Here is a 27,219-nt window from a genome sequence, read left to right as displayed (position 1 = left end):
AAGAGCGTGACCGGTCCAAGTTCATGCCCCACTTGCAAGCTTATGCTGGGCAAAATTTATCCAATCATTCTTTCCATGCTATCCATTCTCGGTTTTTTAAAATTGAAAATATCCTTTCACTTTTTGTATTTGGACATTTTTCATAAATATTTCTATGAAAATAAATAAATATATAAAATTATTTAGGAAGAGATCAAATTAAAGAGATTTTTTATCTGGAAAGTACATCAATTATTTTTTAAAATAAATAAAATATTTAATTTTATAACTTCAAAATAGATTAAATAAAATAATAATTATATTTAAAAATAAATAAACTACTTATTTTGAAAAAAATATTATTTTATTTTTGAAAATACATACAAATTAAATAGCACAGCATAAAATGATTTTTTTTATCAAGATTTAATTATATGACTTAACAATAAAAAATAAAAATAATTAAATTATTATTTTTATATTTATATGCATGAGAACGTATAAGGGTAAAGGTTAAAAAAATAATTCAATTTAATTACGTTTTTTTTTCTTTTTTCGTTTACCACTAGGTTATCCTAGTAAAATTTATCTCAAGTCAAGGCTAAGGTATTTCTATTAAATCTTAAGCAATTCATCAGCATAAAAATTTATGTATTTTCTTGTAATTGTTTTAGGATTGAATTCTTACATTGTTGGAAACATATTGACTTTTCATAATGTATGAATGGATGAAAAAATTAATGGAGATAAATCACATGATTTGTTAGAGCGATTCAAGGGATTAGTTGACTTTCCCTAATAAAATTTAGTATAGATGATAACATGGAGAGCACTGTCGTGGTGGTGGTGGTGGTGGTGCATATGAATCCTTCTCTGTCTCTCGGTGATTAATTGGCTTTGGAGAAGCTTCAATGGGAAGTTGAGTGATCTTCCGGGTATACAAAGATGAGGACAGCTTGTGAAAGGGAAACCAGAAAAGGTCAGAGAAAAAGAAGTCAAAGATTCGTTGAACTTTAAGACATACAAAGGCTATAACAATGAAAGGAATGATTTGAACTCTTGTCAAATACAATTGAAGGGGGAAACAACAAAAGATCGGCGGGTTTTTTCCCCAAAAAATGATCTGCTTGGGGATATTGCAGATTGCTTTGAATTGCAAATCATAGTGTAAAAACTCCATCTTTTGATTCAAAATCCAGAAGGAAATACGAAATAGATGGTCTTGCTGGGGGTAGAAGCGCAAACGGAGCGTGTGCAGAAGTAAGAAAAATGGAGTTGACGAAGACAGCATTCATTACATGAAATGATCAAAATGTTACTATACATGCTCTAAAGAAAGTTCTAACCAAGAGTATCTTATTTTATCCTCATCTTTGATTTCATATCAGACCTAACGAGAAGAGTGCAAAAAGGTGGGTACAAGCTTGGGCAGATGCTCAGTGAAGAAGAAGATACTTTGATACAAATTACAAGTAGGAATCGAGATATCCATACGTATGCCTTCTGTTATACTGTAGCAAGCTCGCATAAGTACGGTCCCAGATTCCTATATACAAAGATTCATCATCTGGGCTAAGAGCTACTCCTGAAATCTCACCAAAGAAATCAATCTCTTGCCGTCTCCTGTAATCATCCTGTGTACTATAAACATGCACAAAATCTGCAGGTTCGGCTACATACATGAATTGGCCATCTGATGAATAGCAAATTGATCGAACCGCACCCAAGTTTCCCTTGAGGATAGCAGTAGGCGACGACAACTTTCTTATATCCCACACTCGGCAAGTCTTATCCTGATTCCCTGTGGCAAAAACACGTCCATCTGGGTGCCATGCTGATGCAAAAGAATAATCTAGGTGACCTTCCACGGTGGATACAGTCTGCAAAACATTGACATGATTCTGATTTAAGAATGGCAACAATAAACCAACAACTACAAAGATCCAGTCTAGAGAAACCGCTGCAAGACCCTTGAATGTATCACATTGAAGGCAGGGATAATTGCCTCCAACATTCAAGGAATTATGAGCATGGAAGATGACAAGTGGCAAACAAGGTTATACTCTTCTGTAAATAATTTTCCAACTGGACATAACATAAAAAATAACACAGTTGACGGGCAAGTGGAGTATTGAATGCTTTCCATTTAGTGTTTTATGAAAACAACCAGTTCCTCCCCGGGAAAAATAGAAACACGGGCAGTTCTAATTTCAATTATTAAGAGCTCGTTTGGTCTCATGTCAAGAATACATCATGATCAGTTCTTCGAAAGGTGAGCAGCACTTGGAAAATCAATCCTGTCATGTTCTGGCCGCTTTCTAATTTAGTTAATACCACTACATGGGTTGATTCAATTAGTTATAACAGTGAAGAAGATGGAGAAGAATTAGTCAGATTCATTCAATAGAGCAGGGTCTCTTTGCCTAAGTCAATGGGAATCGAAAGACGTTCAAAAGAAAGGGCATTTCAAGAGTTAGATTCATGTGCCAAAGCAGATGGGTTGTAGCCAACCACTAATTTTAGTTAGCCCTTGAGAATAGATGAAAGATCACCAGCGAGATACAACCAAAGTTTCATGAAATTTTGATTTTTTTTTTTGCTTCAAATTTTTTTTTTCTTTCATGTTTTTAGATTGTTTTGATGTGTTGATACCAAAAATAATTTTTTTTAAATAAAAAAAAAATCATTTCGATACATTTCTAAGTGAAAAGCACTTTGAAAAACTATCGTTACCACTATCCCAAACATCCATAAGAACAAAAGCTTTAGATGGAAAACTTCTTGTACCTTCCCACTTTGTGAATCCACCAACAATCCATCCAAGTTATCTCCAACAACTGCTATTAGCCTCCGGTCAGGGCTCACTGATGTGTGCTGTAAAATAAAAAAACAAGTTTAGTCATCAAATTGGAAGTTGAGATAGGCATAGCAGTTATCAAGTTTCACAACAGATGACGACTAGATCAAGGACCTTAAGGGACACTTCAAAAACTTGCCTTGTTAACACCCAGCTTAGAACAATTCACAATTGGGCAAAATGAATTGAATTTGAATTCATTGAACCCAATAAATATGTTGGAAACAGAAAGTACTTGGCATGAAATGAATTGAAATTACAATTCAAATGAACTGACAGAGCCAAAATCAACCAACACTGATTTGGCATGATTTGTCAATTCATTTGTGAATTAATTTGCAGCAATTGTTGATTCCTATTTTTTCATGCTAGTGTTAGCTCAGCTATTGCTCTTCCAAATAGTTTTGGATAGAGAATCCGTAGGCAATCTATTCAGTTTGATTCATCTATAAACTACTCCACAAAGAATTCTAATGCATTTTGATTATTAAATTTCTCTGTCGTCCTACAATTATTGCACTTCCACCTATTGTGTATATGAAAAGAAATTGATGAAGTTGATCCCATCTAGCAGTTCCCCTGTGCATGTTCCTTCTAACTGTGAGTATTCATGTGGCAGTCACAGAGAAAGTTGTCCCCAATAAACAACAAAATCAACCAGAAAATGCATATTAGGCTTCTTGTACGTTGCTACAAGTAAAAAGGATAACTTACATTCACTGGCCAAGGGAAACGAAAGTGATTCAAAAGTTGAAATGTCTCCAAGTCATATTCTCTAAGACCACCATCATTGTTGGATGACATGAAATGGATTCCACCCCTGCAAAAGCAGTTCCCATATCAACCTGTAATCCCTGAAAACAATTTATGACACTGAGCAAATACAGCACAATCTTACTACCTCATGCTGTCATATATCTCAATAGCATTCGTGATGGCATTGTCATCATATGTAGTGCGGGTACAAAAGCTAACTCCTTGTTTATCCAATCGCTGCATCAGATAAAATAGCTGTTTAGAGAAAGAGTTTCATAAAAGATGTTTGAGCAGCATATTGGCCTTCTCATTATTTCGATTGTCATCTTATTTTATTTTTCCTGTTTGCAGGAGCAGAGGATATTTAAAACCCAGAAAAAGTAGAGCTAAAAATTACATTTTCTGTTATCTTTCCAAAACCTCAGAGCACATAAATACAGCATCAACAATTTCATCACTTCATCAAATGGACAAACTGCCAGTTGCAAGCATGAAGCATCAAATGGAAGCCATTCAGCATTACAAGACAGACAAAGGACAACAGAAAGTCACTCCTAGTCAATCTTTCATTAAGAAATCACCACCAGAGCAGTCTTGATATAGTGCAGAACTGCAATTTATCACAGTTCACTTAAGCTCCTGAAAATTGTATTTTCACAATTTCATCAACATCCTAATGGTGCTAAAGAGCAGACAAAGGAGTAGAACAATGCGTTGCTCAATCATACAGCATACTTCACATACCCTGAAGTGTATTGAGGTGATTATATCACAAGCAAGTTAGCTTAACTCAGCATAAAGGTCAAGGATTCTTAAGCATAAAGAAACCCAAGTTCATTCTGAATTGTTCATATTTAAGATTCCAACTTCAAAGTGGAAAATTGGTGAATGGCATGTCCTAACACTTCTAAATTCTAGTAAGAGCACAGCGACCTGCTAATAATGCTAGGTTTAACCTTAAATGTCCTACTTTTTTAGTTAGAGCAAATTGAAGAAAATTTGATGAGATGATATGTTTATGACCCATGTACATGTGCATAACCTTGTTTGTGTGTGCATTCAAGAGAGGGTTGGGGGGTATCAACTCACTTTGCATGTAAGCTCTCCGTGGAAGCCCCCAGCAACAAGAAAATTATCTTTGACTGCTATAGTGCTGATTGGAGTTTGGGTGAAACCTTCTAACAAACTTCCAGCATGTTTCTGTATTAAAAAAAATGAGTTAATAGGGGGGGAAAGAACCAGAATGGTAAAATATATACAGGCTGACAAGGACCTTTTCTCAGAAAGATAAGAGGTCTCATTCACATCATACTTTGACATACAGACTTGTTATCAACTGTGAAGCCAACATGGAAATAAACATAATACCTCAGAAGGGGCTACATGTCCTGCAAAATCGATGACCTCAGACAAATTGCCAGATATGGATGACCAGTGCATGACTGAATAATTAGACATAAGATATACATCATGCTTCGAAGTGGCCCAGACCAAGTTCCTGAGCTGCATAATCATAACACAACAAAAGGCTATCAAGAGTCATGTGGGAGATATAACTAGCAGAAGTAAATGAAGTCAGCTATCACGCAATTTGGCTTGAAAAGAAACTTGCTGCTACACGCAGTCCAAAGTAACAAATCAACACAGTCACTTTATAAACATGGAAACATATGGTTGCAAACTAACACCTTAACATTTAAGAATAGAAGTCCTAAAACTAAATATACGAATAGCAATATTTACGCGCTCTTTCCCTATTCCCTAACGTTGTCAAGAGAAGCATATGAACACAAACGACACGGTGCTGACATAAACTAGTACATAAAATAAACTGATATCCAAACACAGAAGTTGCAAAATCCACCAACCTGAAAATGAAGAATGGTGGGCTTAACCGATCTAGTATTATAAAAGAACTCGTAGTAATTGCCACCCTTCTCCATTTGTTTGCACTCCTACAACAACCAAGTACAAGAATCATAACAAATTCCTAAACCCGGAAAGCAAATCAACAATTACCTATATAAATTAGTATTTAAGTACCTTATCGACAGCTTCGCCAGATAAGGGGATGTTCTCATAATTCTTGTACTGCTCAAGCCTCGTAGATCTGTAATTTTCCCTGCTTATATTCAATCTTTCCCAGGGAATACCCTGTATGTCCTGCCCGTTTCTGGCTTGCCCAGATGAGGTATCCGTAACCTTGGTAATCTGGTCATTATTATTATTATTATTATTATTTACCAAAAAATAAATTAATTTTATAACCTTTCCATCTAAACTTTATAAAAACAAAACAAAGAAACAAAATTGAGAATAAATACCAACTCATATTCATCAGCTTCAACATCTTCTACACCACCAGCGGCGGCGGCTGCTCCTCCATTCATTTCGTCAACGAAATCAACCATTTCTGCCTCTTCCGCCATGTAATTCATTTCTTCTAACCGCTGGTAGTATGACATATACTATTTATCTATTTATATATTGTCTGTTCCAAAAATAAAAATAAAAATCAACTTCCAAGACAATAATTACCAATTGTCTTTATAATTATAGTATATATTAGTTATATTCATGGAATATTTTTTAAAAAAAAAATCCAACTCAAGGAATAACTAAAAAATATTTGACAATTTCAAGGTTTAATTTACTGTACTAGATTATTAAGATTAACCAAAAATAAAATCTATTTAGCACCCAAAAAAAGGAAGAAAAATAAATTAAAATTACAAAACAAAACTCATGGGAAATAAGTTAACTAACTGTTACAAAATTACTCGAGAAAAATTAAAAGAAAAAAAACACAGGAAGAAGAAGGAGAAGAAGAAGGGAAGGGATTCTCTTACGCACACAGATTGTAAAGAGGAGAGGAAACTAAATTTTTTTTGAACAAAGGGATGATGATATATAGGGTTAAGTCAGTCGAGTCACTCTGTTTAAAGGGTTTATAATATATATAGCCACACACTTAGATGGGTGCCCCAAGCGGCGCCACAAGCACAAGCATTTTCTTTTTAACCCGAAAAAAAAATTGTGACAATGAGAGAAATTTTATAATTATGTTAAATTTTGATTAATTTAATAATATAATAATAAATAATTTTTTTAAAAAAAATATTACCTTGAATAAAGTTAGGTTAACATGGAAAATATATAATTTAATATATAAATTAAAATAATCTTATAAAAAAAAGATCATCAAAAATCAATTTAAAAAAAAATATTTAAGGTAGCATTGTCAAATATTTCAAATTTGTAACCCAAAAAGCTAACAAAACTTTGATCAATTGAGGGATGAAACAAAAAAGATTAAAAAAAAATAAAAAAATAAAAAATAAATAAAAATCAAATATAATATAAAATAAAATGAATTAAAATACTATGGAATGTAATTAAAAACTATCTAATTAAAAGAATAAAATAAAATATCAAAGGATAGATTCAAAAAGATAATTCAATTAAAAGAATAATTAGAAAAACCAAAAGAAGAAAAATGTGAACTAAATTTAAAAGCTGAAAAAATCAAAAAAAAATTAAATAGGATGAAAAATCTTATTGTTTGAAGAATTTAAAATAAAATAAATAAATAAAGAATAAAATCTTAAAAAAATAAATTAAATGACTGTTTTAAAAATATATTAAGAATAACTTTAATACGGAGAAAGGAAAAAAATAATTATCAATATAAAATTTAATATAATTTTTTTTGTCAACACATGCCATTCAAGAATAAAGACAAGACGAGAAGAGTTAAAATATTATTCTAGAAGATAGAGTTTGATCACTAAAATTAAAATGCACCGTCCAAAAATCACAAGACAATCCATGCCTATTTATGTTAATACCATGTGCAGCTTGCTTCATCAGCTTAAATAATATTTTATTTATGCTAAATAATTTAGAAATAGTAATAAAAAAGAAAAGGACCAAATGTTAGGGGAAAAAACTAAAAAGGTTGTTCTAAAATTTTTGAAGGGGCATAGGATTTGAGATAGAGAGAGAAAGAAATAGAGAAGTGGTACACATGTTATCTTATAGTGGAAGGGCAACGAGGCCTTTTAAACATTATTGCAAAAGGCGGTGTTTAGTGACTAAATGACCTTGCACACATCACTTACCTGCTGACACGTGCAATAAAATTTTTTTAAAATTTTAAAATATAAAAAAGCTTGAGTTAACTTGATATTAACAAATATATATATATATATATATATATATATATATATATATCCCTTAGACAGTTAGACCCAAGGAGGGACAATTCTCATCTAAGGGTTTTATGGTAATTACACTAACCCCACCCTCCAGTGCATTTTTTTGGCCTCCAAGGTTATAATAGTCATTTTGTTGGTTCTTAAACGACAAGAATAACATTATACCCGCGCTGCCAAGTCCATTTACGCGTTGCTGCCAAGGGCAAAATAGTTATTTCATTGTTTCAATTCATAATATAAATTTAGAAGCACGCTTATAACATTGGACCGTTTTAACATATTGATTTGGGATCTCATGTCTAAATTGATTTGGATTAAAAAAAATTAGAGAACGAAAAATATTCGGTTGACTCAATCCCAGATCCTTATCCTATTCAAAACTTGTCACTTAATTCATTAATTTTTTATAAAAAATATTATTTTAATCTTTCTTAATTTAAAAAAATTGAAAGTTAAAGCACGACTCTGTTGTCGTTTTAAACCACATATATTAATATTAAAAATAATTTTTTAAAAATAAAAAAAATATCATTTTAATATATTTTAAAATAAAATATAATTTAAACCACATTTACTCAATTATTTACTCAATTAGCTCTTGCATCTCCTCGAAGGCTTCAACACCACAAAATAAAACCACAACCCATGAGATGCAAAGATAATGAGAGAAAAACCCTAACCACTATCCTCCTTAGCTAGCGTGTACACTTGGACTCTTATGTTCACATTACTAGCTAATATCATTATTACATCAGCATGTACATTATGTAACGTCAAATATATGTCACCTTTTTGCTACCAAACAATCATGAGCATCTCGATAGTAGCAAGTATTGATATTAACATATAAAAATAATTCAAAAATATATAAAAAATTATTTTTAAATAAAAAAAATTGATATTAACATATAAAAATAATTCAAAAAATATATAAAAAATCATTTTTTTGTGAAGTGGTGTTTGGGCTGCTTTCCTAAACGGCAATTTAATAGCATGGTCTAGGGTTCTGTCTGTCTTTAACAAAAATTCTGACGAATTGAGGCCCTCCCTTGGAAACTTTATGCGTTGAAGCAGACAATAATTGTATGCGAAGCCATCTGTATGATACTCCATCAATTTGCTTCTGTAAGCTTCTGCCAGTATCCTTGCATGTCTGAACACTCTTTCGAGCACCAGCTTGTCATCACGTGGATAATGGCATAATGCTTACTTTACATACTTCAGTGTTGAACCCACAATCCATTAGTAGCAGCAACCATGCTCGTTGCTGCTCAGAGAGGCAATCCCTGGGGCCTTTAACTTCGACAAGCTTGGCTTCACCTTTGTATTCTCCATGGAAGCGCCACAGAAACAAATCTGGCATTCCACTGGACCAGCTCCCATAATCTTGAGCAAGGTGTCGGCAGAGAGAGGCCAAACAAGGGCCTCCAACGCAGGTAACAGCGGCTCGAAGTTCCGGGAGAGAATGCCGGTCCCAATTAACACCCCTACAAGCTGTTCCTGAATGCAATTCCCATGATGTGATGAGGATCATCTCCGCCATGCCATCATAAATTTTCTGCAACTGGGATTCTATAAGGCTCTTTCTTGCTGGATAGAAGTTATCAGTCTCTAAATCCAAGGGAGCAGTCTGCAAAATAAAATAAAAATATATATATTTTTTCTTAAATTCTATAGAAATAGGTAGAAATAGGAGAGTCAAGCAACAAACTACACAGAACAAAAGGGAAAAACAGATGAAGAATTGAGCAGCATATAGACTGAGAAGAAGCTCTTAGTGTCTGATTGGGAGTTTCGCAGAGAAGAAGCTCTTAGTGTCTGATTGGGAGTGTGGTAAATATTTTTTAAAGTGTTTTTCACTTGAAAATACATCAAAAAAGTGTTTTTTACTTGAAAATACATTAAATTATATTTTTTTATTTTTAATTTTCTTTAACACCAATATTATTTTTTTTATTTTTTATTTTTTTTAACACCAATACATCAAAATAATCCTAAAACATAAAAAAAAATTAATTAGAAGATAAAAAAAATCCAAAATTTTTCAAAACAGCGATGGAAATGGAAGTCAAAACTTAACAAATATTCATAAGTTCTCATAAGGTTTTATTTTGTTTTAGCAATTCATTTTAAATAAATCATTATAGAATGAAGATCTTGAACATAAAACTAAATGATTAAAAATAAAAGAAATCTGCAGGGAAACTCGAACTGTCTTTTTCCCCGACTAGGGAAACCTGCCCACTACCATTTTTAAACTTCTCTTCCACAATTTTTTAAAAATATCTTCAATACCATAATGATAAGACGATTCTGATAGACTGATGATGGGGCAGCAGCTGTTAGCAACAATATAACTTATGCATATGATAGGCTATTTGTCTACCATGAAGTTTTGAGCATCAATATTTTGCAGCAAAACATGCCAAAACCCAAAAGATGAGAGTTTTACAGCTTAAATACAAGCCATACCTGAAATCTGTTGCGGAAGACATTTGGTAAATCAGAAAATATAATGTCCCACATAAGAAGCGCAAAAATTGTTAACCAAATTCCACTCTCTGTATGAACACCCTGCCATCCACCACCTTCACCAGCATAATACTGTAAAGCAAGCTGCTCAACTCCACATTGTGCCCCATCTTCTCCATAGAATCTGCTCTTTATTCCAGCTTCACAGTTCAAAGGTCTTCCTTGAATATGAACCTATATTAACAGTGGGAATTTGTAAAACAGAACATTGTTGGATGATGGCATATTTTGAGTTATTCACATTGAACGAGAAGTTCACTAGCATCCCAAATCTGAAAGAATCACCCAATCAGTTACCTCTCTGATCTTCCTCTTGATAAACAATGAGAAACTAGGAGCTTTCCAGCGCCTTGGTGGTTTTCCCAGGCGAAGAACGCGCCTTTGCAATGCCATTCTTGAACCAGCACGTACCCATGGATCCAGTAACCCATCTTCAGCAACTAAAAGGCTCTCATTGGGAAAGCCCATGTGCTCCAAATCAATAGACAATCTCAGTGTCCAGTTCCCCCTTCTTCCATCACAAGTGAAAATAAAAAGCAACTTCTTCAACAAATTAATTGCATCCTTGTACCTGAAGCGAACTTCAGTTCATTTAGACATATTTCATGTAATTGCACATAATGCAGCACCGTTTTCATGATGCTCGAATTGTCTTATTTAATAATTCACATGATACTAGAAACAAAACAGATTTTGACTCGCAGAGTAATCAACAGGAGAACATGAGGGTGCATTTGCACTTCCATTACCAGGGACTATTTCCTTAAACACAAACAGAAGAGAGACGCCTTGCTCAAAGTAATACAACTGTCCTTAAATGGATATTCATTATTATACAGCTGAACAACAATTTTGTTACCAAAAAATTCTGTGCAAATAGATTTTTGGCTTTGACCATAGCACCAACCAAATTTGATTCTGAAAACCAGGATAAAATCTTTCTATAAAACATTTGTATCAAAAAGGAAAAGAAAAATTCAATTGTTTACACAAGAAAATGCTTTCCAGAAGTAGAGCAGGAATCATCCAACATCAGATTGCCATTGACCAATCAACACCCCTTCCAACATCCTAAAAGGATATCCACAAATATACTCTGAAGCAACTTTTCACTCTTTGACTGTTCTTTCTGCTCTTCGTATATGATTTTAGAACAGTGCTAATCAACCCTAGGAAGCAAAACAACGAATTGGATGAAAAGAGCAAAAGAGAAAAAAGAGATGCATTGTACAGCCGCCAAAACCACCAGCACAATCGTCATTGCTGCTACATCTTTTCCACTTTCCCATCAATTAGCAAGTATATTGAAGGGCTTTTTGGTTAAAAGAAATTATTTAAAATGGTTGAAAATGACGGTTGATTTTTCTGGTCTGCATCTATCTTATGAGTTTTGGATTTGAAATATAGTGTAGGGGCCGTCGATGATGGAAAATAATTTCTGAGGTGGCTTTTGTAACTTACCTTAAAAATGCAGCAACAAGTTTCTGAGCACAAAATATCAATGTAGCGCTGACACAACTAACTTCAATAATATCTATGAGGTTTCTAGTTCAAAGAATGTAGGAGAACTGACATTGCACAAGCACACGATCAACTTTATTTGGAATCAATATCAGTCACTTGAAAGACCAAAGTAGTCACAATGGTTTTTCTAGAATGAATTTATACATGTATAAACAAGCATATATAAATTCTACCACATGATCATGCATAGTTACCCACCATACTGATTTGATATGCATGAATTTATACATGTATCAACAAGCAAATATAAATTCTATCACATGATCATGCATAGTTACCCATCGTACTGATTTGATATGCATAATTTCCTCGTAACTTTAAAACAAGATCATTCAGAACTCAGAAGTATCTCAACTTTACTAAATTTCACTTGCAAAGAAAACATATGCTGCAGAATGAACTGCTTCTGAAATTTGCAAAGACACTATAAGGGGCGGGCAGGTGGAGCCAAGAACTTCCCTGTGTTGTTTGGGGGAAGGGATGAAAACTTATTATATTTCTTTATTTTGATGTCTATAGGGATGAGACCATTCATTTGAATAACAAAAAGTTAAAATGGTAGAAGCATGAAGAGAATAAGAAGTGCTGCCCAGGAAGAGGAGAGGGCACTCATGATTTTCTATACAATAAAATGAATAAAAAGAAAAAGGCAATTTTGCAAATCTTAAAATAAAGAGAGAAACAATCCAATCGCACATAATTTCATAGATGCCAGGCTAAATTATAAATTATGTACCTCCTCTCACCATAGATGCCAGGCTAAATTATAAATTATAAATTATGTACCTCCTCTCGCGCTCAAGAAAAGAAACTCCTAGAAAGACCACTTTAGAGTATACCCAGGATGCTGAAAAGCATGAGAAAAAGGAAGTCACTAATTCAGAGGCTGTCGAGTGATTTGCTTTAGTATGAGACATATGAGACTCAGCTATCTTTATGCATCTAAGTACTGATTCACTTTTGTTTTCATCAAGAGATTCATCCATCATTTGTGCCACTTCAATTGCCTGTAAAACATGAAGTGTTAATGAAGGTAAAAAGCAGCAAGACTTTAAAGGCAAATTCTCATAGAAATATAGCACCTCTTCATAAGCTATAAGGTCACTTCGAGCTGAGAAAATTTTTTCCGATATTATGCAGTGGTATGCTGGATACTTTATGATGCCCAAATCAACTAGTAGGAATGCTGAAAGATCCTGCTCTCCATTCAGGAAGAAAAGTCTCTGCATAGGAAAAAAAATTCAAAGAACACCTTAGTTGTAAACCAGATCAACATCCTTGTCTTATTTCCACCATGACTAACTCAAGCAATGGAAAGTAAAAAACACCTCAGCGCGCCAGATAAGGGACTCAGCTTTTGAAGAAATCTTAATACAAATTCCTGTTCTATCCAAAATAGCGATTGGTAGGAATGGGCTGGCAAGATCAAAATCAAAATGAAAGATATCAATTGCGATACTCATTGACACACCAAGAGGAGAAGCACATCATCTAACAGAAAAAAATATTAATACCATACTCCATCTTCATAGGACGAAAAAATAGATGCAATAAGATCCTGTTTTCTTGTAACACGAGTACCATTCTGAAGCCTCAATAAAGCACAGAAAATTACAAATAAGTTCCATCAGAGAAACAAGAAGACCATATTGCATCATTATAAGAATTTTTAATATAAAAAAAGATTGTGTTGCCTCCATGTACTGATTTACAGCCGCAGTTAAACATGGGTTTTATTTTTAGGACATAATTATCATGCACACTTCATTTAAATATCCAAATTACAGAATAGGGAAATCACAGAACAGAAGTAAAAGCTGTGAACCTGTAACCCTCCATGAATTTGTCACTTCCTATCCCCCATAAGATATTCAAGCCTCTTAAAAAGCAAACATAAGGAACCATCTGAAGACCTAGATCAATATATTTGCTTAAAGTTAGTTTGTCTACATGAAATTTAAAACCATGACATTTTACTCTCAGTTTCTCTTTGCTTTCCCTCCATTTGAAGCCTTTCAAATTTGAGCACATTGCCTCTAGCATGAAAGCATAAATGGCATAAGGAAGTGCAGCCTTTGAAATTTTCCATCTAGGTGCAAACATGCAGAACTGTGGCAATATTTATAGTGCTCTAAGGCATTTCTTTGATGATTCATCCTCAGACACAGTTCAAGAACACTTTCTAAAACAGATGTTCATAATGTGTCAAATATGTCAATTGTCCAATATGTACTGTAGATTTAATCAGGAAAGGACTACTATTTTGTTTGTTTAGTTGAATGTCATAGGACACATGCTTATTTAGTGAACCACATCACAGAATTGACTGATGAATACTGAAATTATTGACTGTAGTTTAGTATTTAGTACCATTCCAAACATGAAATCAGTTATATTGTAGAATATTCACTCACAAATACATTTTGATTAATTCATTTTTTTATTTTACATTCTGGAAAAGATCAAACCATGAAAGACACTTTAGATGAGAAGTAGATTGGTAAAGCTATAAACCAAGAAAAAGAATGAGAACTGAGACTTTGAAATGTTCAATAAACAGAACAAGAGAACTTCATAAATCATGGATTATGTTAACTCTTTAGAAAAGAACCGATCATGTGTGCACAAGAAAAAATCAATTGAGGACCAAGGAAGCACTGTATTTGTTGAGTTTGTCTGTTTTTAGCATTCTTTTGTGCATAAAATGATAAAGTCTTGATCATCAAGCATGTAAAAGATGTTTGATCCGTGTCTATCCACAGAAAATCTCACTGTGTAGTCATCCATAGCCAAATTTGTTTTTCTAGAGTAGTAAGAGATTTGCTAAACTAGTACGAGATTTGCAGCTAGTAAGCAAGAGAATGCATTATGACCTTGTTTTTCTGAAATAGTAAATTATAAAATCAATAATAATAGTAGTAGTAACAATATTTTTTTAGCTACACGCTCTAGTATCCTATAAAACTTCAAAGAACTTATAATATGAGTTCAAGAGACAAAATGTAAAGAAACCTTTTTTAAAACATTTGTGCTAGGACCCTCTTTGTGGGACAGAGTGACTACAATTGTGGAAAAAAAAATATAGACTACTAAAAAATTAGAATCACAATTGTACTTCTGGAATCTACTATGACATTGCAAATTCATAGCCATGACACAGAAATCTTTTATAGATCAACAAGCAGCACCTGTAGCTAGAAAATTGATAAATAAAACTAAGTGTACCAATGGCTAACTTCTTTTTGTACAAGGAAGTAGACTAGAGTTTTCAATGGGAATGGGAGCATACCTATGTAGCATGCACTAATGGTGTGGGAGTTATAGAGAAAACACTTAATCTCTAGTTGAGTGTGTTTAGTATTAAATACTGCTCTTCAGCAATACTTCTCCAACACATTAAACAACACAATATGCCCGATGCCCCAGTCAGAAATCAATGCTTATGCAAAAGTGGAAATAGGATTAGGTCAATTACTTTGGAAAATATGATACAAATGCAAACCTTGGACATGGATGCAATTTCACGTAGCTCAGACACCGTGAGTAAATTCAAAATCTTTTCCATGTCATTCTCTTGTAGTTCATCCACTCCTTTAAAGGAGCACATATAACCCATTGCTGATATGACAAGAAAGAAAAAAAACTCGCCATCAAAAGCCACATTCAGAAATTCAATATTAAGTTATAGAAAAAATTATAAAAATAGTTTAAATACCAGAAAGATCCTTGATAGCCTGCTGAGAATCAGTAACTTCTGGGTATGAAATATTGGGCATCCGAAACCATGGTCCTAAAATACGAATAGCAAAATGCAAGTTATATTATTGGGGATGGATATCTATAGCATAAGAAGGTGATTTATTAGAGTGTAATTATATATGAAGAGACAATGTCAATATTTAAACCAATAGGCAGGTAGAGAAATAAGATAGTTTCAAGCACGTCCACTAGCAACAATGATTAAAGAAAACCTTCATTGTGAGAAAATGAGAAGTTACAGCGGTCACTCAAATTGTTATCTCATCCTAAAAGCCAATATACCTAAATTCATTTACTCTTTGTACAAGCACTTAGTTAAGTCAAGAAAGAACTATGCCAACACATTAATATCTTCTCTCTTATAAGCCAAAAATACATACCAAATAAAAGAACTGTTACCACAGTTGAATACATCATAAAAACGAGCAAAGCAATATATATATATATTTATTTTTATTTTTTTTTTTCCTCCTTTGCTGCCTTGATATGTGGCACAGAGTCCACTACTTGTTCAAACTAAATCAGCTCCTTAAAAAATCATTAATGGCTTTCCCTAAAAGCTTGGCAACAACAAGAAAGATGGACGCAATGACATACTCTTGGGTCCCTCTTATACAAGACACTAACAAATCTCAACAAAGAAACCATTTGTATGATTTTCTTGAATTTCAAGGCCTAATATAAATATTTGTTTAAATTATTATAACCAAACTTAATATAAATATATAACAAGAGATGCCATGAATTCCCAAGTTTATGAGACAAGCCATGAAACTACTGAGCATAATTGTTAGAGTACTGACCTTGACCATGCAAAAGTCTCAATCCTTAGGCCATTGGTTCTAGGTTTGTGCTTGTGAAATCGATGAAATTTACCAGTTCAACTGCTCAGGTGATTAAATTTAAAACATGGCCTAGCCAAGGGTCCAATTCATCATATTTTTGTTCAAACATCCAACTCAGGCAATGTTTAACAACTCCATCACAGTGCTTACCCATGCAGGTTTTATCTTTGGGGTTCATTTAAGCACCACTAGTAAAGAGCACGGTGCTTTTATATGCATCACCAAAAGAGGGCAATGTTTAACAACTCCATCACAGTGCTTTAAAGTGACCCATGCAGGTTTTATCTTTGGGTTTCATTTAAGCACCACTAGTAAAGAGCATGGTGCTTTTATATGCATCACCAAAAGAGAATAAAACAAAGAATTTCTAGGTCCTTCCTTTTATCTAGGAAGACCAGAAAAACAAAGGAACAGGGAGAGAGGGAAAACAGATGAAATTCACATTTATCTGGGTTCGGGGTAGATTATGGTAAATATTGTTTTTCATATAATGAAAATTTTCCAATCATCATCACCCAAGAAGTTATGCTTTGAAGGCTCAAACCTTAAAAACTCTTTGTTCTTGTGGTGCAGATAACTTGCCATTGTAGTTGTTCTCATAATAGTCAACTTTTAATCCAGGTCTTGGGTTCTCTATAGTATAAATTTTTGACAAGATAAAAATATAACCTTTACGTGTATAGAGCCGAACAAAAAGCCTCTGACTGTCATCTGATAGAGAAACAAATGATTCTGTTGACGAATAACAATGAAATAGTTAGAAATTATAAAGAAGAGAAGAAAGTGATGAAGTATTAAACTAGATAGCAGAGTTTATACCTAGAAACATTTTTTCATCATTGGTGAAAAGATGGGGATTACTTTTTAAAACCTCTTGTATCAACACCCAAAAGTTTTGTTGATATTTCGTCATACTAGGCGGATAATTCTTGGCAGATTCAGCCACATGAAGAACATTTTTCCATGAACATGTGAAGTCCTCAATTTCAGTATGGTCTTTATTGCTTTGTAACATAACTTCGCAACATTGGATTTGAATGGGAACAACATCAAGATAATGTTTTGGAACAGAAGTTATGCATCCCTGCAAAACAATCCTGATGGGATTATAATTATTTGGGAGTGGCAACCATTCATCATGTTCTCATTTGATTTGAACAAACACATGATAGTAAGATTAGGTTTGGTCGGGAGTAAACAGACATAGAAGTAACAATGGTAACTATTCATCATGTTTTGTGCACAACTCTGAGAGCAACAAATGTTGAGCAGGAAATTCTTTCCTTGGAGTCAGGGGCAATTAATACTCTCTTTAAGAAAACAAATTTTCAGATATATATACTTCAACAATTTTTTAGTTCTTCTGTTTACCTTACCTTAAGTAACAATTTAACTTTAAAAATTTTCACAACAGTACTAGTTACTCTTGCTAAATTAGTTCAATATATATATATTGAAAACAATCCATAAATGTAGACAGAGTCAATAGGACAGGTAAAATATATCAGCAAACTATGCATCATCATAATGGGGGGGGGGGGGGGAAATGGACCAAAATGGAGGGGGGGGGGGGGTTAAAAGAAGCACTGGCACTTCTTTCTGTATCACTTATCAATCAGTGCATATTTATCAATATCTATACCATGATTCAAGAATAGATTCAATGGAAAGAAAATAAGTGAAGTGACACAAATCCTTTGATTTCTTTACACTACTTTACTCAAACACAATCTAGAATTTTTTACACTACTTTACTCAAACACAATCTAGAATTCAAACATACAAGTTTGGATAGAATTATTTTCACAACTACATTACCTTAAAGGTCAGTGAGTACTTATCAATTAGAGGAGACAAATATTGAGCTAATTCTCGGGGGAGATAACCCAGCACTTTACAGCATCTGGAATCTGCCAAAAGAACCTGAATCAAAATGACCCCATGATTTAACATTAAAACTAATATATAACAAACTGAAATTCAAGGAAAAACCAAAGTAGAAATGAGAAATACCTGGATAGCATTGGGATCTTTGGCATTATCTGTCTCTCTCAAAAGACAGATGTTTGCACCAAGATTTAATTCCTTTTCAACACTAAATCTACGTCCAACAATGAAGGTTTCAAGAAACACCCCTGAAATGTCACCCACAGGTACAGCCTCAATAGATTTCATGACCTCACTTCTCAAATTCAACAAAGAGGGATCAACTTGGCCATTGATCCGATCATCATCAATCAGTTTTTGCTTCATAGTCGAACCACCAGCACTAGTTCCTAAAGCAGTCTCCCCTGATATGTCATCCACAGTTACTGCCTCAATACATTTCGTGACCTCACTTCTCAAATTCAACAAAGAGGAATCAACTCGGCTGTTGATCCCATCGTCATCAATCAGTTTTTGTTTCATAGGTGAACCATCCATGCTAGTTCCTAAAACAGCCTCCCCCATTAGAACCAATGTGCCAAAATTACCTTCATTTTCATCAACTGCAGTAGAGTTGTCAAAACCAACTGCCGCATCCTCCTCTACATTTCCTGTTCCCAACTTCTTTACATCACTAGACCTACTACACACCATTGGTTGTGAGCAGAAGTTGAGCTGGAAGAGGGTGCGCTGCGTCAATTTCCGTTTAGTTCCTCTAGTTAGGCATGCATCTAGAAACACCAATAAATAATAAAACAATAAAAAAAATCATAAGCCCTTAACGCAATGACAATATTTGGTACCTAGCAATTTCGAATAGTATCTCTCTATCTCATTTAAGTAATTAAACCTCATAATAAACGACCTTAATTAAAAAAAAATCTATACCTAAATGAGAGTTGATGATGTGGTCTTGAGCAGCAAGTTTAGAGGAACAAACAGGGCAAGTTACCCAATCTGAAGACTGCGGTGATTTGGATTTCTGTTCACTCTCCATTGACATTATTATTCCATCTTCATTTTCATCCGTTTTTCCCAAATTCAAAGGCGTCTGAGAGAAGAAATTAAAAGCTTGAAATAAAAAATAACAAATCAAAATAAATAATAAAGAAAATCACAATCACAATCACAACCACAATCATAATCATAATCGGTGAGGTGAGGTGAGGTGATGTGCACGGAGTACCTGAGGAGGGTGAGAGTGAGAGATAATGGAAGTGGAATCGGAATGAAGAGATTTACGATTGGGGAGGAATCTTCGGCGCTTACCAACCAATCGGATTAAGCTCTCCCGTCCCCTCAACATTTCTCTCCCCCTCTCCTCCTGCTTCTGCTAGGCTAGGGTAAGCAGTGACCAAGGAAAAAATGAACTTTCCATTTGTTTATCGTCTCGTCCCGCCAAGTTGGGTTTTAATTTGGTGTGATGCCTAGATTCGGCTTTGCTCTTTTTGTGCCGTTAGATTTAACATCAGTTTGGAATTGCATTCCATTCTAAACGACTTTTTTTTAAAAGTAAATTCTTTTAAAAATATTTTTTTAATTGTTTTAATATATTAATGTTAAAAATAAGTTTTTAAAGATAAAAATATACATATTTTAATATATTTTTAAATAAAAATATTTTAAAAAACAACCCATATTATATTTTTAAATAACCATTTAATATCCTAATTAAAGTTAGTTGTATTGGATTAGTGACTCTAAAGTGCAATATAATTAAATAGACATTTTATCATCATTAATTATATATTTATTTATGCATTATATGGTTGTTTTTTAAATGTTTTTTAATTTAATCAATTTTTTATTAAAAAAATATGGTATTTTTGAGGCTATTATAAAATGAAAAATATAAGAATCTATGAGAAGTTAGATTTGAACAGTACCTTATAAATTAAGTCATTGGAGAAGGTTGGATATCTTATAATGTGCAAGCCAATTTAAATATGAGAAGGGAGTTTTGTGTGATTGTGCATGTATGGTTTTTTGGCTATATAGAATATTCAAGTTTGAGAATAAGATAAAGTTTTTTTTTTATTTTTAGAAGTTTAATGTTTAGAAATGTGATGTAAACTGTGTTTTAAAAAAAAAATTAATATTAAAAAAAATTAATTTCCATTTAATATTCTAATTAAAGTTAGTTGTATTGGGTTAGAGACTCTAAAATGCAATATAATTAAATAGATATTTTATCATCATTAATTATATATTTATTTATGTATTATATGGTTGTTTTTTAAATGTTTTCTAATTTAATTAATTTTTTCTCAAAAAATATGGTATTTTCAAGGATATTATAAAATGAAAAATATAAGAATCTATGAGAAGTTAGATTTGAACAGTAGCTTATAAATTAAGTCATTCGAAAAGGTTTGCAAGCCAATCTAAATATGAGAAGGGAGTTTTGTGTGATTGTGCATGTATGGTTTTTTGGTTATATAGAATATTCAAATTTGAGAATAAGATAAAGTTTTTTTTTTTTTTTGAAAGTTTAATGTTTGGAAACGCAAGCTGTTTTTTTTTTTAAATTAATATTTTTAAGAAAAAATTAGTTTTTTTATATATTTTAAATAGTTTTTATATGTTTGTTTTAAAAATAATTTTGTTAAAAATAAAAAAAAATTATTTTAATATATTCTAATAATTTTTTTAAAATAATTATAATCACATTCGCAAACATTACCTAATGTTTAGAGCTCTTTATAAGCCTTTGAACCCACTTGTATTTCTTGTAAGGGCAGGATGGTCAATGTATTTATCATCTATATTTCTTGTATCTTCCCAGAGCCTAATTTTCAACATTGAGAGATGGGTCGGCTCCCGAGGATACATATAAGTTTAAACTCCGAGTAACTAGAGAATTCAAAGCTTTTCCTTTGTTTTCTCGTTTTATTTTTATAAAAAAGGCTGGTGTTTTTTCTTTAATTTCTTTAAAAAAATTGAAGCAGCTACTTTCAGAACTATTTCATCATGTTAATTTTTTATGTTTTAAAAGTATTTTCCAAAAAATTAATTTTTATAAATTTTTTCAAGTATTTTCCAAAAAATTAATTTTTATAATTTTTTTCTTTGCTTTAATTTTTTTTGTGTTTTTAAATTATTTTAATATATTTTTAAATAAACAAATATTTTTTAAAATAATCCCGCTCTATGAACTTCTAAATCAGCAGGCCTCGAAGGCAACAGGTAAATATGGAACACTTACATGGTCTGGGTACTTAAGCCCATCAGTTCACATTCAGCAGATCAAGTTTCATTTCCCCTGCACTGCCTGGATATAGATGACCATGCACATTTTGGAACCAAGCAAGTAGACAGGGAGAAAATGCTACATCTATGGGATTTGTGGCTACTGTGGTAGCATAAAAAACAAGCTTGATGTGCAGGCCGATGGTTTAAAGCTCTTCCATCGAAGGAATTAGCATCAAAACGATTTTAACAAACTTCCATCTATTTCTTAGAGATCATCCAGCTTTTTGGTCAGTACTTAGGATTCAATCATCTTCGCAAGGTCCAGCTTCAAAAGAAGTATAATTCACTGATATTTGCTAGCATCATTCACATTATACACAAACTACCATTAAAACACCTATATTTCGCGAAGATAAATAGTACAGTATCAGTCAATGCTACCAGGGTTCCCTGGAGCCTCCCCCATCACTGGTGCCATCAAAGGAAGTATCAGCAGTCCATAACTCTCCATTCTCCCCATAACCATCAAGCTCACTGTATTTGTCATCTTTGTCAATAAATTCATAATCAAAGCCTGAATCTTCAGAGTCAAACACATTCTCGAATCCATCATCATAGTCATCAAAAGCGTCAAGCAATTCATCATTCTCATCAACATCATTGGAGTCTCCACTATCATTGCCATACTTACCACGCTTTCTCCTTTCTCGTCTCAACCTCTTTGCTTCACTGACCAACTTCATCAACTGATCTTTTATGACTGAAGTTCGATCATTTTCCAGAAGTTTACCATTCTGATCAAATCCCTCGACCAAGAAAACAGAATCCCTTAGGCCCTTCAAGCTCACATAAAATAACTCTGGGTGCCTTATAATCATCCCTCTCAACTTGTTGGACAGCCCAAATTCCTTCCTGAAATGTGTCAAGTGGTCTATTAAAGTCCTCTTTTCAACTGTCATGGCCAACACCTCTCTTACAACCGCACAAGCTCTCTTCTCAGCCTCAACGGACTCCTTAGCAAATTCTTCTAAACATGTGTTATATGGACACACATCAGGCAAGTCTCCCAACTTGACCAGGAAATCTCGGTGACGTCTCTTCAAATTAAGACCCTTTCGAAGAGTCAACTGCTTGAATTTCAAAGGCCTGTCCACTATCAACTCACGAGAAACTTTCGGAGTGGGCAAAGGAATAGCCAGCTGTTCATCCCACGATACAAGCTCAAGTGCACGACCGTACGAGGTGTCAACAGTCCTGAATTTATCAGGGTGGTCATTGCAGAGGCGAGATCGAAAATTTGCGGGAAGCCCGAGATCAGGTGCAAGATGAACCAGCTTCGACAAGACAAGTCGGCGATGAGAAGAGAGCATGAGAAGCTTCTGCAGTTTGTTGGCTAAATCAGTGGAAATTTCAGACTGCAGACGAAGTTCCTGTGCAGCAAGGGCTGCAGCAGCGGGGGTCAGACGAACACAGAGCTGATAGTAAGGCTTGGTGGCATTTAATGGCGAAGGAGGTGTCGGCATTGGAAATATTTCAAAAATGGAAGGGTAACGATAAATCATTGAGCGGATTGAACAAGGTTTCGTGAGTGAAAGATAGGAACGGCATTTGGAAAGAATGTGGAGCGGAATGTAATGTTTTGGTTTGGACAACAGCAGCGTTTTAAGCTTTTGAACAAACCGAATCCTACTTTGTCTCACAACGTGCTTGTCTAGTGAAACATCACGAACAATTTTTGGAGCTGAACAGGATATGGAAAGACGCTTGTATCTGGGTTTTCTACAAGTCAGGGAGGGATTTGCATGTAGCTCAGACGGAGTACTCGATGGGAGGAAGGTGTACTTGAGGAAACAACCGGTTTGGGAAGGGGAAGACAGGTACAAAGCCATTGTTGTTTCAGTGACATAAGAACCAAGTAAAAGTCTCAGAGACTTTATCACAAACAATTGGGGAGCATTCAAGAAGCGAAGAACGGCCACCAAAAAGGGCAGGTTAGAAATATTGTATGTACCCTAATGTCGATGAAAACGAAGAAAAGTGCATCATTAGAGATGAAGAGTAAAGGGGTAAACGAGAACGAATTGAAGTTGCATGAATACAATCAATTGAGTAAAGAAGATTAGATTAGCTCAGACAACGTGACTGTTTCTTGAGTTGAGCTTGTCGGGATCAGATCTTTACCTTCTTTAACATGAAATTACACGAAATTGGAAGAAGATGGCAGAGACGAGAGACTTACAGACACTTGGCGGGTGAAAGCTCAAGATAATGTACAGACACTTGGCGGGTGAAAGCTCAAGAGAATGGAGTACCTGTAGCGGTACAGACTTAGAGTAGAGTGGCGAGGATATACTTACAAGAGTTTTTTCAGTATGCTATGGCTTTTTTTAAATAATTTTTTGTGTTAAAATATATTTTAATGATTTTTTATTTTAAAAACATTATTTTTAATATTAATATATTAAAATAATTTTAGAATATATTAATTTTAAATAAATAAAAAATTTTAAATTTTTTTGAATATTTTTTGAATATATAAATAACAAGATTAGAGAGAAATATTTAAATTAATTTTTTTATAAAATAAAATTATATAAATTTAACTGAAAATTTTTTATAAAACAAATTAATATATTAATAGTTAGGTTTTTACTAGATTATTGATTAATTAATTTTTTAATAAAATTAATTAAATTTTTTTTAACTTTAATTTTAGATGGATGAAGTTTTAATAATTTTAATCTTAAATCGATAAAGTTTTAATTTAAAATAAATTTTTTTAAATATTTAAATAAATAGACAATCAATCAACGAGGATTGAAAAGAATACTCAAATTAATTCTTTTTATATATATATAAATTAAAATTATATTAATTCAACTAAAAAAAATTATAAAACAAATTAACATGTAAATAGTTAAGTTTTTACTAGTTATCATTAATTAATCTTTTAATAAAATTAATTAATTTTTTTTTAATTTAAATTTTTTTAATTAATTTTTAATTTTAGATTAATAAAGTTTTAATTGGACTCATTAAATGATCCAGATTATAAAACAAAAGAGAAGACAGGATGATAACTTTATATCTAGCCAATTTTTTAAAGCCGAATATGAGTATTAATATAATTTAATGTTCTTTATAATTGAAATAATACGTAATTAATATTACTAATTTAACTCATCATGTGATGTAGAAGATATATATTCATGTATAAATTAAATTGATTTTTTTAAGTTAATATGATGAAAATATCAACCAAAATCTATTTAAAAAAAGTAAATCCAATTTAATTAATATTGATCAATTAATTAGGATCGTTACATGTAACTTAACAATTATATAAGTTACAAGATATTAATACAATTAATAATCAAGGAAGCTCGCTAACATGTAATTATGCACAATCATTTACATATATTGCGTTAATAAAATAATAATAACATGATCAAAATACAAAAAAAATATGTAAACACATAAATATGAATAATTGAAAATAATACAAGACACTTAATATTTCAATTATATTTATGTTCATTTCCGTCGTCTTCTACATTCTTATAATTAATTACCTTCATCTATTTTATCATTTAATTCTTCATCTAAATGAGTTGTGAATTTCTACAACTCGTGAAAATTAACATCAATAAATTAATAAAATCATTCTAATTCATACAAAAATTATCATAATCAAGTTATTCCGTTGATTCTTATTTTTACTTAAGGTTAATGTGATATAAATAATGATTATCTTTAAAAATAAATATTATTTTTATATATTTTTAGGGTTTGACTTAACGGGTTAACTTAAGACCAGCCAATCTAGAATTGAAATTTAGTCGAGTTGAAGAAAAAATAAGAAAAGAAAAAACTCGATATAACCCGGTTGATCTAGTAAGATCCAATCAAAATCTGAGTTGGAATCTTTTGATTTTTATTTTTTTATTAAAATAATATTATTTTGATCAAAAAAATTGATCCGAATGACTCGATCAAAACTTAAAACCTGGACCTAAGATCAGATCGGGTCAGATCGGGTTTAAAAACTATATTTTCATATATATCAAAAAATAATAGATCTAGAAAAAGAAAGTTACAAGGTTCAATTCACAATAGCTTATAACATTAACCAAAAAAAACACCACCTTTGTTTCTCTTCTCACCATTATTGCTCATCTATTCCAACCTTATTTATCTCCCCAGCATGTAGGTTCAAATCCAGATTTGTGTTGTAATACAATACTTGCCCTTACCCTTTTCTTTCATTTATGGGCTATGATATCCCCACGATCTTATTTCTTTTTAATTAATTAAATATCTTGGGATTCCAACCCTATTTCTTTTCTTCCCCCCTCCCTCTCGTTCTTGCTTTCTTTTTGTGACATGGGACTGCTAGCTTGAGAGCTTAAAAAAAGATTCTTTTCCTTAACTATACTTCATGTTATCATTTGTTGTTCAATAAAAAAGGGCTGCTCTCCCATCTCCATTAAAGAAACCTTTAAAAACATTCGAGGAGGAGGAGAAGATGACACAGGTAACTAGGGAAGGAGAGAGAGTAACAGGTGATAATGTTTTAAAACTCCAATTACTCTATTCCTAAGATTTTTGGGTTGAATAATTGGTTAATCAATTAATTTTTATAATTTTATTTATTTTAAGCAAAATAATTGATAGCTTGTATTTAGTGTTTGCTAAACTAAGATGACTTGTATCTATTACATATAAAAGGTTTTTTTAGTAGAAATGATGACTCTTTAATACTTAAATAAATATCTTTTTAGATAAACATACTTTGAGAATATATATTTAACAAAGAATAAAGATTATGAATATTTATTATAAATGCTTCATGATATATTTATAGCCTATAATTTTTTTTATAAAGAAAAGAAGCTAGAATGCAACTTTATCTTTATGATATTTTTAGTTACATTATGATTTGCATTCTACTCTTTTTATCTAGCTAAAAGATTGAGACATGATGGGGCATGATTAGATCTAAACCCGAGCTAGGTTTGTCATACCATCATGTCTACCCCGAATTGGGTCTGGTTAGCTTCATACCCAACACGCTTCCATTAAGGTGTGTTTGGTGTTGAGTCGTGCTGGCCTAACATATATGAAAATTTAAAAATATTTATATTTATATATTTTTTTTATCTATTATTTATCTCGGTTCATTAGTAGAAGTAGAAGGTGATAAGAAATGCAATTTTATACTTGAAAAAATTACCCATAACATTCTATAATATTATCAAAATTATATTTTCCTATGAAGTTTTGAAAATTTCAAATTGCATCCTAAACTTTGATGGATGTGCAACAATTTACTTTTTATACATTATATATATAAAAAATCAATAAAAATTATCTGATTATTAACAAATTTACCATTATTTTCTATTTATTTGCTAAGAAACTCTAAACCAAAAAATAACTAAAAGGCCATATATTTGTTTTTTTTTTACCCAAGTAAAAAACCCTAAAAACAATAACCAATTATTAAATTGTGCAAATGAAGAAAATGAAGGAAATTCACCATTAGAAAAAGTAAACAGGACAAACTCAAGCATTGAACAATTCTAAGCTAGGGCTTTAACACTCATATTTGTGTAATCTTGGTGGATTGTTC

At 32.5% G+C, this 27,219-nt stretch overlaps 3 protein-coding genes across 4 annotated transcripts; all 3 read right to left on the bottom strand.

Annotated features, from left to right (window-relative positions):
* Positions 1-1,240: 1,240 nt before the first annotated feature.
* LOC105138402 (uncharacterized WD repeat-containing protein C2A9.03-like) lies at positions 1,241-6,529 on the bottom strand. Of its 2 annotated transcripts, none has more exons than XM_011044455.1 (10): positions 6,446-6,529; positions 5,917-6,083; positions 5,636-5,803; positions 5,461-5,547; positions 4,961-5,095; positions 4,682-4,792; positions 3,738-3,829; positions 3,551-3,656; positions 2,767-2,853; positions 1,241-1,859 (listed from the first exon to the last, which is right to left on the bottom strand). In XM_011044455.1, the coding sequence occupies exons 2-10, from the start codon at positions 6,055-6,057 to the stop codon at positions 1,446-1,448; spliced, it is 1,341 nt and encodes a 446-aa protein (XP_011042757.1). In that variant the 5' UTR covers positions 6,058-6,083; positions 6,446-6,529; the 3' UTR covers positions 1,241-1,445. The 2 variants fall into 2 exon arrangements, with proteins under 2 accessions (XP_011042757.1, XP_011042758.1); XM_011044456.1 differs by having other exon boundaries at positions 6,442-6,526.
* A 2,221-nt stretch (positions 6,530-8,750) lies between these two features.
* On the bottom strand, positions 8,751-19,805 carry LOC105138401 (zinc ion binding/nucleic acid binding/hydrolase). The gene is made up of 15 exons (XM_011044454.1): positions 19,582-19,805; positions 19,284-19,446; positions 18,483-19,126; positions 18,288-18,392; positions 17,289-17,553; positions 17,139-17,201; positions 15,581-15,655; positions 15,368-15,483; positions 13,380-13,450; positions 13,194-13,281; positions 12,948-13,088; positions 12,652-12,872; positions 10,639-10,912; positions 10,282-10,515; positions 8,751-9,439 (listed from the first exon to the last, which is right to left on the bottom strand). Exons 1-15 carry the CDS (start codon positions 19,699-19,701, stop codon positions 8,993-8,995), a joined length of 3,027 nt encoding a protein of 1,008 aa, XP_011042756.1. The 5' UTR covers positions 19,702-19,805; the 3' UTR covers positions 8,751-8,992.
* Positions 19,806-21,907: 2,102 nt separating this feature from the next.
* On the bottom strand, positions 21,908-23,943 carry EMB1692 (Ubiquitin carboxyl-terminal hydrolase family protein). Its single transcript, XM_011044452.1, has 2 exons — positions 23,862-23,943; positions 21,908-23,599 (listed from the first exon to the last, which is right to left on the bottom strand). The coding sequence occupies exon 2, from the start codon at positions 23,474-23,476 to the stop codon at positions 22,025-22,027; it is 1,452 nt and encodes a 483-aa protein (XP_011042754.1). The 5' UTR covers positions 23,477-23,599; positions 23,862-23,943; the 3' UTR covers positions 21,908-22,024.
* Positions 23,944-27,219: the final 3,276 nt, after the last annotated feature.

This window comes from Populus euphratica, unplaced genomic scaffold, assembly GCF_000495115.2.
Source record: "Populus euphratica unplaced genomic scaffold, PopEup_1.0 scaffold102.1, whole genome shotgun sequence".
NCBI classification, from domain to species: domain Eukaryota; kingdom Viridiplantae; phylum Streptophyta; class Magnoliopsida; order Malpighiales; family Salicaceae; genus Populus; species Populus euphratica.
The sequence above is the reverse complement of the archived record's forward strand: the minus strand, read 5'-3'. Positions and strand labels throughout refer to the sequence as shown.

Excerpts from the sequence above, each read along its gene's own strand:
- LOC105138402 (XM_011044455.1), bottom strand. The coding sequence starts at position 6,057 with ATGTCATACTACCAGCGGTTAGAAGAAATGAATTACATGGCGGAAGAG. Across the intron at positions 2,854-3,550 it reads GTTTCCCTTGGCCAGTGAAT|CACACATCAGTGAGCCCTGA; the intron begins GTAAGTTATCCT and ends TTTATTTTACAG. Across the intron at positions 1,860-2,766 it reads TGGATTCACAAAGTGGGAAG|ACTGTATCCACCGTGGAAGG; the intron begins GTACAAGAAGTT and ends AATGTTTTGCAG.
- LOC105138401 (XM_011044454.1), bottom strand. The coding sequence starts at position 19,701 with ATGTTGAGGGGACGGGAGAGCTTAATCCGATTGGTTGGTAAGCGCCGA. Across the intron at positions 19,127-19,283 it reads CATCATCAACTCTCATTTAG|ATGCATGCCTAACTAGAGGA; the intron begins GTATAGATTTTT and ends TGGTGTTTCTAG. Across the intron at positions 10,516-10,638 it reads TCAAGAGGAAGATCAGAGAG|GTTCATATTCAAGGAAGACC; the intron begins GTAACTGATTGG and ends CTGTTAATATAG.
- EMB1692 (XM_011044452.1), bottom strand. The coding sequence starts at position 23,476 with ATGGCTTTGTACCTGTCTTCCCCTTCCCAAACCGGTTGTTTCCTCAAG.